The sequence below is a fragment of the Desmodus rotundus genome, chromosome 13 (genome assembly GCF_022682495.2).
Source record: "Desmodus rotundus isolate HL8 chromosome 13, HLdesRot8A.1, whole genome shotgun sequence".
Classification (NCBI taxonomy): domain Eukaryota; kingdom Metazoa; phylum Chordata; class Mammalia; order Chiroptera; family Phyllostomidae; genus Desmodus; species Desmodus rotundus.
In genome coordinates, this window is record NC_071399.1 from 89,743,227 (window position 1) to 89,760,001 (window position 16,775).

General features: G+C 42.0%; 1 protein-coding gene across 2 annotated transcripts in view; it reads right to left on the minus strand.

The window, feature by feature from the left end:
* COG6 (component of oligomeric golgi complex 6) overlaps positions 1 to 16,200 on the minus strand; it is a 31,249-nt gene extending 15,049 nt beyond the window's left edge. Inside the window, exons 1-8 of one of the 2 annotated variants that reach the window (XM_053916477.2) lie at positions 15,994 to 16,200; positions 15,300 to 15,443; positions 12,126 to 12,197; positions 11,263 to 11,321; positions 7,739 to 7,850; positions 5,738 to 5,820; positions 5,322 to 5,392; positions 2,905 to 2,998 (exon numbers count right to left, since the gene is read on the minus strand). In XM_053916477.2, the coding sequence (XP_053772452.1) occupies positions 2,905 to 2,998; positions 5,322 to 5,392; positions 5,738 to 5,820; positions 7,739 to 7,850; positions 11,263 to 11,321; positions 12,126 to 12,197; positions 15,300 to 15,443; positions 15,994 to 16,146 (788 nt within the window). In that variant the 5' untranslated portion in view covers positions 16,147 to 16,200. The remainder of the gene's footprint in view (positions 1 to 2,904; positions 2,999 to 5,321; positions 5,393 to 5,737; positions 5,821 to 7,738; positions 7,851 to 11,262; positions 11,322 to 12,125; positions 12,198 to 15,299; positions 15,444 to 15,993) is intronic. The other variant, XM_053916478.2, reaches the window with a different exon arrangement.
* Between the last annotated feature and the right edge of the window lie 575 nt (positions 16,201 to 16,775).

Below are 16,775 nucleotides of genomic sequence, written 5' to 3' on the forward strand. Positions count from 1 at the left end.
CCCAGGCCCATTTCAGCTCTGCAGCCCAAACGCGAACCTTTTCTTCTGCATTAAGAACCTCCCCTTTATACACATTAATCACAGCTTACCACCGAAATTTGCTCACTTTGACTCTGACATTAGATACACTCCTCAAACTTACTGACCACCTCGGCAGACACAGCAAAGGCCTTCCTTTCACACGTGTTTGCACGTCCCCAGTTGTAGTTAAAAAGGGGGGGAGACTTTCCGCGGGGAGGGAATTCTTACAGAAGGGGGACTTTAAACTGGGAGACGGAACAATTTGGGGTAAAATTCTAGGATGACTTGGCGTGGCCACAGGCACCCACTTCTTTGACTAAAACCACCCTTTGTCTCCCATCACCGCCACCGCTCCTTAAACCCACCGCCCAGCTGAAAGTTCCTTCTATTCTAAAAGTACACAGGAAAACAAAAATCTCCTTTCACAGCCCAGTGGCAGCAGATTCCAGACCCAGTAACTTATAAATCCCTAAACAGCATCCTGATAGACTAAGTATTAAGAATTATTTTGTTACTGTACATATAAACTAAAGTTACCAGAATGTCTCAAAGGTTTCCAAAGAATTAATTTAAGCTACAGTGCCTTCTTTGTTATGCTACTGATTTAATGAAACACATTTTTTTTAAACACAAGCTGGCAGAGAGAGTATTTTTAAATAAAAGTGAGAGTGTAAGCGAAGTGGTCGGTAACGATCAATTTTCAGGAATCCGAACCTTTTTAAAAGACCGGTCAGCAGTGCCCAGATCGTGGCTTTGAGCTCGTTTCCAGCTAAGTGGGAATGACGGTGCGGTTCCCTGCAGCGACAGGCTAGCAACTGCCCACCCGAAGCCCAGACTAAGCTAAGTTTCTTACACTGCACACCTGCCTTGCGTTCGCTTTCTGCTCTGCAAAACAAATGACAACCAAAATGATTTCTTACTGCCATTTTCTCCCTCGTGCTCTTAAATTCTAAATGTTTCAGTGTGAAAACTGCATTTTTTCACCAATTCTAAGAAATGACTTTTGATTAAATGACTGCTTATCACAGAACAAAATTCACAAAATTCCAACTTTTTCAAAATTCACAGACTTCCAGTTTTTTAAAGATAGAAAACTAATCTTCACTCTAGGATCCAGCAAACAATAAAGAGACACAGTGTAACTTCTACTTCTAGGACTGTTCGCTGTGACCAAAAGTTACATTAGAAGCCACCTACAGTGGAATCTTACCTGCATAATACTATGAAACATCAACAAACACCAACATTAATCTGACTACAGTAACAGATACAATTTGAAGCAAGAACAGTATGAGCTACAATAAACATTCAATGATATCTGTAGACATGAAACATCTCCCCAGAGACAGAAGAAAACTTTTTGACCCAAAACAGATTCTTTTCCAACAAAGGTCAAAAATTCAAAATGCTACATTTATTTACAAAGGTGAAGTAAAATTATGTCAATATTCTAAAATGTCTCTAGTAAAATTTTCATTTAAAACCCCCATTTTTATTTTATCTAGCTATAGTTAAAAAAAAAAAGAAAAGGAAAGAAAAGAAAAATCCTGGTCAAAAGGCAAATTAAAAGATGAAAAATTTTGCTCAAAATAAATGAAAAAAGAACAGTGTAAAAGCCTCTCTAAGAAATGCAATACTGTACCTAGTCTTTAATAATTTATGTTCTGAAAGTTTACCAAAAGAAAGAAGACAACATCGATTTTTTTCATTTCCATGTGTAATACATTTCTCTGCAAAGCAATTTCTATGCTTGATTCATCCAAAGTTAAAAACGCACTGGCGTTCCAGTTACATACTAACAACAACGAGAACGGCCACCTCCCCGAAGGGCTTCAGTAACCGCCACTTTTCTAATACACGACGCCTACACGTTTGAGACTCAGTAAGGAAGAGTGAAGCTACTACACGTCACTGAAATAAAGTTCATATGATGCCATCTGGTGGTTAACATGACACATTAAGTTTTTGCCAAATTTAAAGAATCTACCACTTTGAAAACACACGATTACTTAACAAAAGGCCAATTTTCTAGATGTAACAGCTACTATTTAGTGATGAGCAAAGCGTTATGCTAAACACTCTATGAGGAGAATCTAATTTCATCTTCACAAGGACCCTGTAATATAGGCCCCGTTTTTATCCTCATTTTACAGCCAAGGAAACAGAAGCTTATAAAGATGCAGAGGCTTGTCAAAACGCTAGCTCAGAGCCCACCTTCCAAGCCACTGCGCAGTGTGGCTCCTTTCCAAGTGTTGATCAAAAATCCAAGTGTAGTGAAAATCTATTTACATGGTAGAAGTCAGCTGACCTTTTCAAATGTCCAAAACACACAACGGCATTTTCTTTAAAAAAAGATTAACCTTGTGAATCTTTGGACGATGCCACACTTAACAAAACCAGTAAGCTGATAATGAGCAGCTTCCCACTCCAAGCATTATCATCAGCTCTGGGCTAGCACAACTCACGGATCAAAGACCTGCACCCATGCTTTTCCGGAACCCTATTAACACAATTTGAACGTTTCCGTCTCTCGGGCCTCTGCTTGCCCTCAGTCTCTCCGGGGTAGGGCTGCTACAGGAGTTTCACTCGCCATTCCAAGGCAGTTAATGAGATGGCAGGTTGGGGCAACACCCTTCAACCTCTACCTAAGAACAAGGGGTAGTCTACACACAGGGACACCCTGGCTCCCCTTCTATTCGTTAGCATAGAACAGGCCAGTAAACTCACGCTAGCATTGATACATACACATAATGCGAGACACAAATATCATTGTACGTTATTATAAATATCGCTCAAACAGCTATATTAGTAATACCAAAAGTTCGTGTAAATTATCAAAGTAAAAGCAGGGCTTGTCTTTTTTAACCAGGAAAGGTCACCAACTTGTACAAGACGGGCCTGTCCTGCAGGGCTTCCATCGCCTGCGTCAGCACCGGAGAGATGTCACAGGATTCCTGCGTCCGCGCTCTGCACTCACCTGAAAAATGGTTAACGTTATAGCCCTTGCGAGATTAAAGGCAGCTCTCTGTCAGGTCTGCTGCACACGCGCAGTCTAAGTTCTACAGCAAATAGCACTTTAGACAATCGCCTGGGAAAACCTAGAGAATAGGTCTACCAAGACCTGGTTTCTGCCGTCAACCAAACTAAAAATTTTACTTATGTACTTATATACTTCAAAAGACCACATATGCTGTCTGGCACACCCCAAACTTCTCTTTCATTGTTATTTTTAAAAACCTGCAGTTCTAGAAAACTAATCAATGAGAAAATACCCGCCGAATACCGCCATGCAGGGGGAGGAGTACGAACAACACTCTGCCGGCTCCTTCCCTTGCGAGTAACCTGCACACAGTGTGTTAAAAACGTGCATGTAGGAAACTCAGATATAGTAGTAAGACTACGATTTTAAAAGTTTGGACTTTAAACTCTTAAAAATCCCTACACCAGTTTCTTTATTTCACTACACTTATTGAGAGTCCACTATGTCCAAGGACTTCACACTTGTTCGAGAACCCCCAGCCTTTGGTGTGCGAGGACCTCACACCCGCACTGTACTCTGCGCACGCGTGGACGTTCTCACAGGCCCGCAGGTATGAAACGGAGGCACCTTACAGTCCCTAGGCGTCCGAGGCCCGCCGTTTGGAACCACCAGAGCCGAGGGCATGGGAGCGCAAAGAAACCTGAGGCGATGGCCTTGCCTTTGAGAAAGACTCTCAGTGGACAGCAAAGACATACATGTACAGAGGGTAATGACAGCGTAGTAAATTACCGCGTGCCAAGTGGGTATTTCCAGCAGCTAGTGTTCAGAGAAGGGGGAAGTCACTGTAACTCAACGCAGTCACGGAGAGTCCAAGAAAATACAGAACCTAAGCTCAGCTTTGAAGGCTGAGGTAGGACTTGTGTATGAACAGAGAAGAGACAACGTCCTGAATGGGAGTAAACAGTGCCGACCAGAGACGCCGAAAGAGAACCGCGCTCTGGAGGTGACGACCGAGTCACCTGATCCAGACCACAGGTCTTGTCAGCATGGTGCAGGAGTCACCGGCTGGCTGATTGAATCCCACCTCCTCCCAACAGTCAGCCGGTAACACCTATAAAAATGTCTGTGCTCCTGCCCTTCGGTTTTAACAGGCAGTTCTGTGAACTTCCTGAAACACTCTGAAATGAAACTAAAGCAACTAACCATGTGTGATGTGCAAAGTAATGGCCCGCCAAAGTCCTCAGTCCCCGGAACCTGGGAGTGGGTCGCCTTCGTGGCAGAGAGACCATGCAGATGGAACGAAGCTGCCAGACCACACAACAGGGCAACTGTCCCAGATTGCCCGAGGGCGTCCCAGGGAGTCACACCGGACTTCAAGTGGAAGAGGCTGGCGGAAGACTGACTCGGAGACACAGATGGAAGCAGAGCCAGGAGAGACTGAACAAGAGCCAGGAGAAGTGAACAAGGGACTCCATGCTCTGATGCTGGTGTTAAAGATGGAGGAAGAGGCCACAAGGAGGGATGCAGGCAGCCTCTGAAGCCTGGGGCGAGCCCTCAGTGGCAGCCAGCAGGCACGCTCAACCCCAGTGCCGCAGGCTCGAGGAGCTACCCAAGCCCCACACCTCGAGTAGGTGAGGAGACAGGTCACTCCTCAGGGCCTCCAGCAGTGGGGCAACCGAGCCAACCCTGTGTGTGCCAGTGCGGTGAGAATCCCATCTGATTTCTCACCTATCCCCTACAGGAGGGTAAACCGGTGCTGTTCACGCCATTCAGTCGGGGCAACTTGTTAGGCTAACAGCGAAAAATTATTTCACCATTTATAACAGATGGTAAGTAAGTAACCAGAGATGTCTAATCAACTTTAAAATAATCTAATCTAGATTAGATAAAATAATCTAGAAATAGTGACTCGTTTTTTTCATTTCCATCCTTAATCAACATATTGCTTGACTGGTCTTAACAGTTCATAATACAAACATAAAGGCAGTATGTTCAAATGTAAAGTTCGTTTTTCCTTTTAAAAACCTTTTTAAAAGATCTTATTTATTTATTTTTAGAGAGAGGGGAGGGGAGGGAGAAATCGAGGGAGAGAAACACGGATGTTCAAGAGACACATGGATCGGCTGCCTCTCGCACGTCCCCACCCAGCGACCTGTGGGTTCGCAGACTGGCCCTCAACTCACTGAGCCACACCAGCCAGGGCTACGAATACTTTCTGATAGCTAAAGTCAAAATAGTACATGAAATAAAGCCCAAGTAAGATAAAAAAACTCTAACACTGACACTCCCGAGCCCTGACCACCTGAGACACACCACTTACTCTGAGCCCAGCGATACAGTCTCTCGTAGGCTGTCTCCTGAAGCAGGGCCATCTGCTCCATGATCTCTAAGCTACAACATAAATGAATAAAAGGTTATTATGATATAAACTAGTAGCCAACAGCCCACATCTAAGAACCTAGTTATTTCGTTTAATTACAGACAGATATGGTCACATCGTGTTAGCTTTTTATCATTTTACAAAATGAGTTTTCCATTTTTTATAATTAAACACATGTCAAATTTTATGAGTGTCACTCCGTTACCCCACGCTGTGTTACTCTGAGCACACCAGGCTGTCACTCCCTCCTTACCCGAAGACACATAAAAAGCAAACGTTTCGGAAAGAACCCAGAATGTTTTCAGATTTTGGAAATATAAGAGGCAAGGCAATCACGAACTGAAGTGGTTACTCACCCTGCTGTCTGTTGGTTTGTACGCAGGAGAACTTTGACATCATTATGGATCTGTTTCACTCTTCCCAATGCCTTGAAGAAGTCCTTTAAAATTAAGAATGCAACTTTAAAACGTCCGTGTTTTCAGGTAAAAGTACATTACTCTAAGATGAGCTATCACCACAAAGGAAAAACATACGTTCACCTCTCTAATGCTTTCTGTACTGTTCTCAACTTTCTCTAAATTTTTATACGAGGTGTAATATATTGATTCCAATTTTAAAACGTACATTAGACTTCGATGTCTACTATATGCCAAATTGTGTGCTAGCTGACAGGGACAGAAAATTTAAATGAAAGAAAAACCCGTCCTTAGGAAGCGCAGGCTCTAGTGTGAGGGAAACACAAACCTAAAGATGACGACGTAAAGGAAAATATGCCGTGTATTACACATCTTACGACTTAATTAAGCACAGCCTTCACGTCAATAAAGGGGACGTTTTATGTATCTTTTATATACCTGCTGTTGCCCTCACATCCAGGAGCGGACTGCAAAGTTGGATGCGAGAAAGATGCTCATTCAGTACGTAAGAGCTGACGGATGCTGAACTCCAAGCTATTTGTACTTTGGGAAAACCTTTACTAAGGTTTACTTAGGAAAGTTACTTAAGGAAACCTGGCTATCTGGAGCTGTAGTTTCCAGATACCCAAGTAGTGTTCTAAACCTAAAAAGAGTGAATGTGCATTTTTCTTTGATGAATAAAATTTAAATAAAAACATCTTCTCTAATACTATTTATTATTTCTACCAAGTGGTGAAAAGGGTGAGATGTCAAATATTTGAAATGTGGTAAGTTCCTCAAATGACCAGGGCAGCAAATACTGGTGTCCCTACCCATCCTCTCCCTCCCTCCCTCCCTCCTTCCACGCAGGTGCAGGTGCAGGTGCAGGGGCAGGTGCAGGAGCAGGGAACAGCTACAGCTGTCACAGCCGCTGGGAAGGCCCCACCCCCACCGCAAGACCTCTTCCCGCCCTCAGCAGGTGGGGGTTTAGAGTTCCTCCCAGGCAGAAGGAAAGACTCCTTTCTGGAAAAACTGAATGTCTTTCAAGTAAAAATATAAATAAATAAAACGTTTCCCTGGTTTTTAGCATTTTGAGAGGTTTTATAATTGTGTCAGTTTGGAAAGAATGGCATAGGTTAAAAAATTAATTAGATGAAAAATTACGGAATTTCTAATTCCAGGAAAGACAGAAAGGTATAAACTGAAGGACATGTAACCACTATAATGTCACTGTCCTGCAAACAGGAAATGCCACGTCACTGGGCACTGAGGCATGACGGAGAGAGACCATGTGTCAGGGAGGGGGCTGGTGGGAGCGGACTCCTCATATCCCATGGCAGGAAATCGATAGAAAATAGTTAACACAGATCATTAAAATGTATTTTTTAATGGAAGAACATATAGTTGACTTTTATAATTGATTTAATATCCTATACAGCCCCCATCCCCAGGATAAGAGGAGAAAAGCACTAAATTTAGTATAAATAACTAACAGTGGGGAGACCAATGGGGGGAAAATGAGACAACTGTAATTGAACAACAATTTTAAAAAAGTAAAAATAAAGCAAAAAAAACCTAATAGTGATCTTTAAATGTGTTTGCTTGGGGAACTTACTGCCTTTCCATTCCCACTACATTAAAAGCTTATTCTTTTTAACTATACATCTGGAATGCAGAATTTATGAAGGAAGCAACTAACAGGGTTGAAAACAGCTGACAAAGGACTTAGAGATGGCAGGAGTGGACGAGGTGATTAGGTTTTCTTTATAAGCCTGGTACTCTGGCTTCCTTTTAAAAAGGACACAGACTGATTTGAAAAAAATAAAACATTAAAATAACTTAAAACTCGCACCTGAATTTCCAAATTCAAAAATATTTTTTTGATGGTAAAATAGTGTTTTACTTTTCTCTGTAGCACCCACAACTGCTATACTTTAAATGATTGTAACCAAAGCAAGATACCTCAGTGATGGGGCCGTCTCTTACACCTCGGAGAAGGCTCATTTCATCAGAAGTAAGCTGGAACTTGGCCAAGAAAGCATCGGCAACTTGGGCTCTGATTTCTAGTCTTTGACTATAATAATAACAGAGACAAGCAATGAAAATCACGCACACTGTGCATCTACATAGCTTTACAACAGTTATGTGTCTGGCATTCTAACTTTAAAGTAAAGTTGTGAAAGATTCTCAACATCTTCGAAAGTCTCATTTCTGCCTCCAATCCTGTAAGCTCATCAGGCACACAGGTGATAAAATTAGCTGCTACCGTTCCAGCCCAGGTACTTGCACACAGTGAGAGGAGTTAGTAATTATGATGAAGTTCGTTCACAAACGGTCCCTACATTACAAGCTCTCAGCCACTTACAGGCACCTGAATAGCCTACCTTGTGATAGTAAGGTTCTCTTACTGGAGAGAAACAGGCCCACTTGCAGCTGTTTTCATCTCAGGCACTAAAAGTTCCTAAGCCTTTGAAGTTTTCACATAAAGTACACAACCACCAAATATCAGATCTATTGTTCTTTGTTTTGTTTTAATTTTAGGTTAGAGACAGAAGTCAATTTACTAATTCCTCATAAATCTATAAAGTCACTTCTCCACTTTTGTCTTCTTGGCTTTTTCTGCATACTAGGGTAATAAAAAACGTCTTTTAAAATATATTAACTGAGCGCAACCTATTGGGACGAACTGTAAATTAGGAAAAGGCACACTGTAGTCGGGAATGCGAGGAGGGCCTGAAGGCATCTGAGGAGGGCAAGCTGCCTGTGCGGGCCCTCCCAGCCCCGTCTGGGCTCTCGGAGCACAGACTCCCAGAGACGGAGATAAGGTTGGAAGTGCTTCACCCGCAGTATTCACCAGGCAGCAATGTTCTACATCTAATAACACCCGAAAGACACTGAACAAAGATGAGTATCAACACTATTAGTAGAGACAATACAATGTATCTGTTATCTTTGTTTTGTTTGTACTCTCGGGTTGTAAGGTTCTAAATTCAGTCAGATGTCCTGCAGAATAACACAAAAACTGAGAAGGAAAATTCCTCCAGGTGGCAGTAATGTTCTGTTTATATCAAATGGTAACATAAACCAGCTAATTAAATCTACACAGACTTAAATGGCATATGTCCTTAATCATCATATTGCTGATTATGAAAATTCACCTTAACAGGTTTTGTTAACACTCCTTTTGAAATTTCTTTACTTCACATTAATGTATTAACTGGGTTTTATCAAATAAACAGGGAGTGAGAGCAAATCTGAGAGCATCCGGGGACATGTCGCCAGCCAGGCATGAAGCTCAAAAGGGAGAGGGCAGGTCCCAGGGGTCAGGGGCCTTTGTTCCAGCCCCCCCAACATCCCCCCATGGCCTTCTGGGGTGGACTGTTCAGTTGGCAGTGGCGTCCAGTCCAGAAGCCCCTTCTAGATGGGAAAGAGGCAAGGCAAAGGGAAATGAATCCCAGAAACTCTCACAGGCAAGCAGAGGTGCCCTGGCCTCAGCGGCCTGCTCCCAGAAGCTCACGCTAAAGCTCTGGAGGTCACACAGCGGTGGCCACACAGGAGCAAGGACAGGGAAGGCAGGAGTGACTGCGGCTGGAGGCCGGCTGGGATGGTGGCAGATGAAGAGCTTCCCAGACAAGAAGCAGCTAAACGAGTTCGTCACCACCAAACCAGTATTATATGAAGAAGGAAAAACAGATAATAAATATGATCAATACAATGGCAATAAATACAAACCGATCAACAGCTGAATCTGTAAAACAAAGAAAACAAGCAGCAGAACAGAAACAGACTCACAGACACAGAGAACGTTTTGACGGTTGCCAGATGGGAGGGGGCTGGGGGACTGACTGGGTGAAAAGCTGAAGAGACTGAGAAGTACAAACTGGCAGTCACACAACAGTCCCGGGGATGTAAAGCACAGCGCAGGGAATACAGTCAGTAACACTCTAATAACCACGTGTGCCGTCAGAGTGAGATTTTATTGGGATGATCACTTAGTAAGCTACATAATGTCTAATAATCGCTTGGGTGCACACCTGAAACTAATATAATAATAATGTATGCCAATTGTAATTGAAACATTTTTTAAGGTTTAAACAAATGGCAAAAATTCAAGGTGTGGTTCATTTTTTATAATGTTTAATCTTATTAAGCCCAGGAGTGTCCTTTAAAATGTTTTATCTTTTTTTATTTTTCAATTACAGTTGCATAAGTGTCCTTTTTTTAGGAATGTGTGGCCATCACTGTGGTCGCTTCCTCCCACTCTCCTCCCTGACGCCCTGCTCTCTCAAGTTCAGATGCTCACCCTCCCAGCCCCCGCACTGCTCTGCGTGAACTACCTACACGGAACTGGGACTGGCGATGGGATGAGGTCAGTCCCGACGTCCTGCCAAAACGTTAACGCAACCACCTGAGCTACAGAAGGAACGCCGGCTGTTCAAACACGGCAGGCCAATGTCGCTGGGGTTCTCTCAGCCTTTCTGTCGTGCTTTTCACCTCATGTCACACAATAGCTGCTGCTGCTCAGTAAGTTCCGGCATCACTTAATATCACCAATTATCTGGTCAGTTTCAAATTTTCTTGATCATTTTTTCTATCGTTGGGTTTATTTGAAACAGAATCATATTACATTTGGCTATTTTTAAGAATAGTATATACCTTAAGCTCCAAATTTCTTTTTAGGAGATAAAAATAAATCCTTATTTGTTAAAAAAAAATAATAAAATAACCAAAACTATTTAATAGTTTTGAGAAAACAGGAGTACAAGCACAATGTTCTAATATTGCACTTGGAAATCCATGTATGTTAAAAGCTCCACTACAATGCCTGTTTTTCCGTTTTTACTTTATGTTCCCCTCCTGATGTTAATATAGTTGCATTCTGTATTCACCCACTCAAAAATTTTCTATTGAATCTATGTGTTAGGCACCGGAGACACAAGGAGGATAAAAATATTGTCATTGTTCTCAAGGAGCTCAAGTTCAATAGGAAAAGAGACCATCGAACCAACAGGAAACAGGAGACTGCAACACACACACCCATACTGTACTCACCTCCATGCACACACTTAATCAGTGAACAAATACTAGTGTGCCTATGTGTAAACTACTCCAAGAAGAATCGATACTATTAACTTTTGATCATGTCACAGAAAATTAGTCATAGTTAAAAAACTAAGAGACAGTCATTGTAAAAAAAATTGTTAAAAATCTAAAAATATCTACATTTTTAAAAGCAATTACTTTTTAACTGTACAGCAAACAATACCAAAAAAGGAATAATCCCCTAACCTCAGTATCAAGTTTAATGTTCCTTAGCTACTGTTTAGTGTTTGTTTTACTCTTGGACAACAGCTCAGAACCTTATATGTTGTATTGATTTTGAATCAGGTTTTTTATTATTTTAACTTTGATTTGATTTTATCTATCATTTTATTTCCAGTTAATCTTCAAATTAATGAAGAGTGACTACACAAGGTAAAACTTACCTTTCAGCTTGAAGTTTAGTGGTTTTGACTATTAAGTCTTGAGTCTGCTCCTTTGCTGCCTAAAATTATGACCATATGTAATATCAGTACATTTCAATTTTATTATACTTCAAAAAATGAATAGTAATACTTACTGGAGTTCAGACTTATAGCAAATGAGATCGCACTCCAGAACTCAAACGTTTCTCAAACGTTTCTGAGTCGTAACTGAAATAGATCTAGAAACGCCACCCCCGCCACCAAGTTCTGGGTCCTCAGAGGCCTCGTCCAGATCGTCCAAGAAACTTTCTGTGTTCCTGACTTATCCACCTCCCATCAAAAATTCACAGGCCCAACCCCACCTCTAATGAAGCCATTATGAACCTATGCTCCTTGCAACCAAATTAAGTGCCCAGCAAACAGCCGGTATTTTTAAGAAAGCGGATTCGAACAGAGATAACACAGCAGAGGGCGAACTCCTGATGAATGGAGCTGAACATGGCAGTTCCCACCGTCCTGGTTGAAAGATCCACCTCCACTCTTCATCTTGCCTTGTACAGTTTTTTAAAATATAATATTTCCTCAATTCATTTCTGCTGGACGTACGGGATATTTACAGGAAAAGTTTATCAAAATTCTATACAGTGAGTTCTCTACCAGCGAGATCAAAATGTAAAGGCTTCTGCAGTTAACGATATTCGTAAACCATCACCCAAAGAAATACAAAGCACGCATAGGTAAAAAAAAAAAAGCATACTACTTATATTCAAACTTCCTTCGGAGCACTGGGCGGTAGATATGCATACACTGTGTGAGCCCCTTTAACAGTCTTCGGAAGCTCACTCTGTACCAGGGACAACGCTAAATTAGCCATCACACAGCACCTGCAGGCGGCTCGTCATGTCTTCACAGCAGCTACTCATTGCTCGAACATCTTCGTTTATGCTTTCCAGCTCCTGAAGAGGGGAGAAGTGACACCGTTAAATACACTGCCAGAGAAGTGCCTCTTCTCTTAGCCAAATCCTGACCTTCCTTCCACCCGTGACTTTTTCTGCCAAAACACGACAAAAGATCTCATACTTAAGGCTGGAAATGAATAAAAAGACTAACATCAAGTGTTAAAAAGATGTTTAAAAAAACTCAAAAACTAGTATATTCTTTGTAGATGGTGCAGCAATAAAAAACAGCAAATACTTTAAAATTTTTAATACCTCTCTATTCAGAAATCTAAGACCTTACCCAAGGATTCACTGGGTAAGTGTGCAACCATGCATGTAAGACTACAATCAACAGAGGTGCCTAAAACAGATGGGAAGTGTGAAACCTTTCCAACCACACAACAGAAATCTGTGCAAACATTAGCACTGACTGTGCATGTACACACCTGTGTTTACTGACGTGGAAAGATGTCTGGATAAGGTAAAAAAAAGTGCTATGGAACAATGCATAATGCCCCCCCATTGTTTAGAAAAATACGTATGTGTGTGCAAAAGAACACAGGAAAGGCCATACACTGACATGCTACCACCAGTTATTTCTGGGTGACTCGGAAGTTAAGTGTCCTATTTCCTCCTCCAGCCCCCCAAACGCACGTGAATTTAACTGGTCACTAAGCCCTATCATTTATACCCCTTATGTATACGTCATTGTACTGTCGTTACGGATCATTTTCAAAAATGTCCAGAAGTTGAGAAAATAAGAATGCCTATGTACATATCACCCGATTTCAACAATTACCAACTCGTGACCACCTTTGCTTCATCTCTCCCCCACTTGCTCCCTACCTCCCCACTCCCTCCCCTGCAAACTGGATCATTCTGAATTCCAGGTATCATCCATACCCATAATTTCGTCCATAAACATACCCGTATGTAATTCTAAGAGGATCAAAAAACACACAATGCTATTTTCACATCTAAACATAATTTCTTAATAAACAATAATTTCTTAATAAATAATTTCTTAATATCAACTATCTAGTCAGTGTTCAAATTTCCCCACTTGTCTCAATTTTTTTCAAGTCATTCTGTTCAAACCAGGAACCAAAAAGATTCACAAATAGTAATTAATTATTTCTCTTATTTCTTGATACATAGATCCTCACTCCTCCCTAGTTCTTTTTCTTTTTCTTATGCTTTATTTGTTGAAGAAGCCAGTTCATCTGCCCGTACAGTTCCTGACACTGCAGATTTCACTGAATGAATCTTCAAGGTATTAACACACTCCTCTGCCCACTGTGTCTCCTATAAACTGGCAGTTAGATCTGGGAGCTTGACTCTATCTGGTTCAATTTGCTGGCAAGAATTCTGGTGTTATATACCTTTATTAATAGTCACATATATGGTTCCTCTTTTTGTGAGGCTAGCAGCCAGGGATGACCACAGGCTAGATCAGTGGTTCTCAACCAGGGTAGTTTTGCCCCTGAGGGGGCATCTGGCATTGTCTGGAGATATTTTTGATTGAAATAAGTAGGGGGAAGGTGGTGCTACTGGCATCTAGTGGGCAGAGGCCAGGGATGCTGCTAACCGTCCTACAGGGCAGAGGACACCATATTACGCCGTGTATAATGGGCTCCTGTCTGTAATGCGTACCCATGTTTCTGGCCCAAGCTTTCAGAGGAAAAAAATCTCTCGTTTTAATTTTTTAATTTAATTATTTACTTATTTATCTTTAGAAACAAAATAAATTATCATGTTCCAGGGTATTATTTTGCAGACAGATATCATTATTGCTTTCTAGAGTTACACTTTGAATGCATAAGCATAAATAAAAGAACTAAAAACATTTTTAAAGATATGGAATTAGAACTACTCATGTATAACACGCATCCTTATTTTTCCCTCAAAAATTTGGCAAAAAAGTACACATTATACACGGCAACATACAGTAGTCCTCAACAATGTCAGTCACACCAAGGTTGACAAAGAGTGGTCACAACTTCTAATCTAATTCTACCATTTCTGCATTTATTAGAGGGAAAATTTCTATAACGGAAAGCTTGCCCTCAACAACTGCACACAGCTGGTACGAAAGTCAGGATAAATGTTCCTTTTACTCAGCAGTTTTCAAAACAGTAAGCTGGTTCCCATGTATCTACGGAAGATAACCAACCAATGGAGGCTCTGTTTGGTTTTCGGTATGACGGTGAATTCACGGACTTAAACATGTTTCATGTGCTTCGGCCCACTGAGTTATTCTTATTGGTGCTCACACCGTCCTAGGGTCGGCCAGCAGAAGCCTCTTCAAGTAGCTCCAGTCGTTCTGACACCTTCCCAACAGTCGCAGACAGCTGCCCTGTGGGAAGGGTGTTTGGAGAGCGCAGTCTGGATGCACTCATCGCTACTCCTTCTTCCTGTCTTGGGGAACACCACTAAGCTTTCCTTTAAACCTTACAGATTATTAGCCTTCAGTCAATGAAATCCTACCAAACTGTTAAAAATGTTTTTAAGTACTCATTGAAATCATGTATAATTCATACAACTCACACAGAAATATTAACTAGGTAATATTACTACGTAATATAACAACATATTACATGATAAAAAATAGAATATAAAAATAAAAGCATTGTTACCCACTGATGAGTAGACTGCTTACTCAAGTACAACGAATCATTATCTATACATTGAAGTATTCATCTTAATTATTCTGAAACTTTGATAATTTAGGATGCAGTAAACTAACCCAATCTGAATTATAGCCAGTGGAGAAGTGGTTACCCAAGGAAAGTTTATTCAATAAGGAAATATTGCTAGTGGGAAACTATTCGGAGAAATGTTTGGGTTTTTTTTTAATTGTTAAAGAAGCCACAATACCTAAGAGAATATCCTGCAACAAATGTTACACCGTCCTAAGGGCCAGCATTAGTAGAAGTCACAGATTCAGAAACCATTCTAATCCAAAGACCGACCTAGATGCTTCCGGAGCAAGTAGTCACATTCCCTATTTGAACATGGTACACGAAAAACAAGTATGTCAACCTAATTCATGAAAATACTTAGCACAGAGCCAGGCATATAGTACATTTTCAATAAAAACTTAATGAACAGTTTACATACTTCCTTCACCTCCTTGAAAATGCTTACAAATTCTTCATTGATGGCTAAACTCCTGCGTTCAATATCTCCACGTAAATTTCTTCGAGTCCGCAAACTGTTTTCAACAAAAAAGGTTGAAAGGGCCTTGAGAGCTTCCAACATCTCCTAAACGATTGATGACAGAAGAAAGTGATTGGGATCAATTTTCAAATGTTTTCCTCATCTCCAGCCAGAATTCAATGAGACCATTTTCAAATCACGTGTTCCCGTGAAACAACCCCCCAAAATGCTGAATGAGCGTCACAGCCCTGGACAGGAAACTTATTTCTGAAACACCATGAGGATATACTGGCTTGTGCCTTGCAGCGTCTGCACGAGGTTATTCGCTGCAGAACAGTTTGGAATTGCAAAGATCAGAAATAACCTTAACGCTTGATCATTCCCATCCATCCCTAACCCCCTTATCCTGCCCCGGGCCCTGCCCTCCTCCCCGCCTGCTCGGACCCCGAACACGTCGGAGGGAACGGGGGCTCCACCATTGGAACTTTTGTAAATAGGAGTAATGCCCAGGGTCTCCCCCGCCCCCCGGCAACCTCGCGCGGGGCTGGGGTCCCTCGGCGGTGGGGCAAGGGGCAAGGGACCCGGAGCCGCCCAGACCCCGCCCCCGGCCCGGCTCCGCCCCGCAGGCCGTCTGCCACCCTGCCAGCCCGATTACCTTGTCGTTGTCCAGCCGCGTCTCCAGAATCTTATGCAGCTTCCGCGACAGCGGGTTGCTGGTCTGCGCCGAGGCCCCGCCGGCCCCATTGCTGAGGCCGCTGGCAGCCCCGGATGGGGACGCCGCGACAACTTCCCCGCCGGCCTCGGCCATAGCGTCGCGGGTCCACCCCCTGCTCGGTGCAAGGTCCACCTCAGCCCGGCAGCGCCAGAACTGCGCATGCGCACGGTGTGCTGCCGCGCATGCGCGATTAAAGAAAAAAAATAGAACCATTGTACAGGGGTTTAAAGGATTTCGGAATCTTGAGTATATGAAAGTATGAGCTAAGTATTAATAAAATACGGAGAGACTTATGCCTGACATGTAAGTTCACTAAAAGTTAATTCAAAACAAATTCATCTTCCTTGAATGCTTTTTTTGTCTTTGGAAAGTATTGATTGAAGGCATTTTACGAACCAGATACTCTGGTAGGCGTTGGAGGATCTACATTTTCTGTCGGAGACAAGGAACTTAATGTTACTAGATTGTGGTTAGTGCAGAAGAAAACAAAGTACTGTGCAGTGAATCTAATGGAGAGAGGGCCCGGCTTCACCAAAGAAGGTATAGAAAGTAATTGACCTTTGAGCAATTTGCAGAAGAATGTGAAACCACAATCCCCCTTCTCCTTGGCTCAAGATGCCACGTAAGCCTCAGATACCAGATTTGCCCTCTGGTCCCATATTCTTATAGAACCCCCATATGTACATATATGATAAATTGGGTTTAATTTTCCTATTCATCTG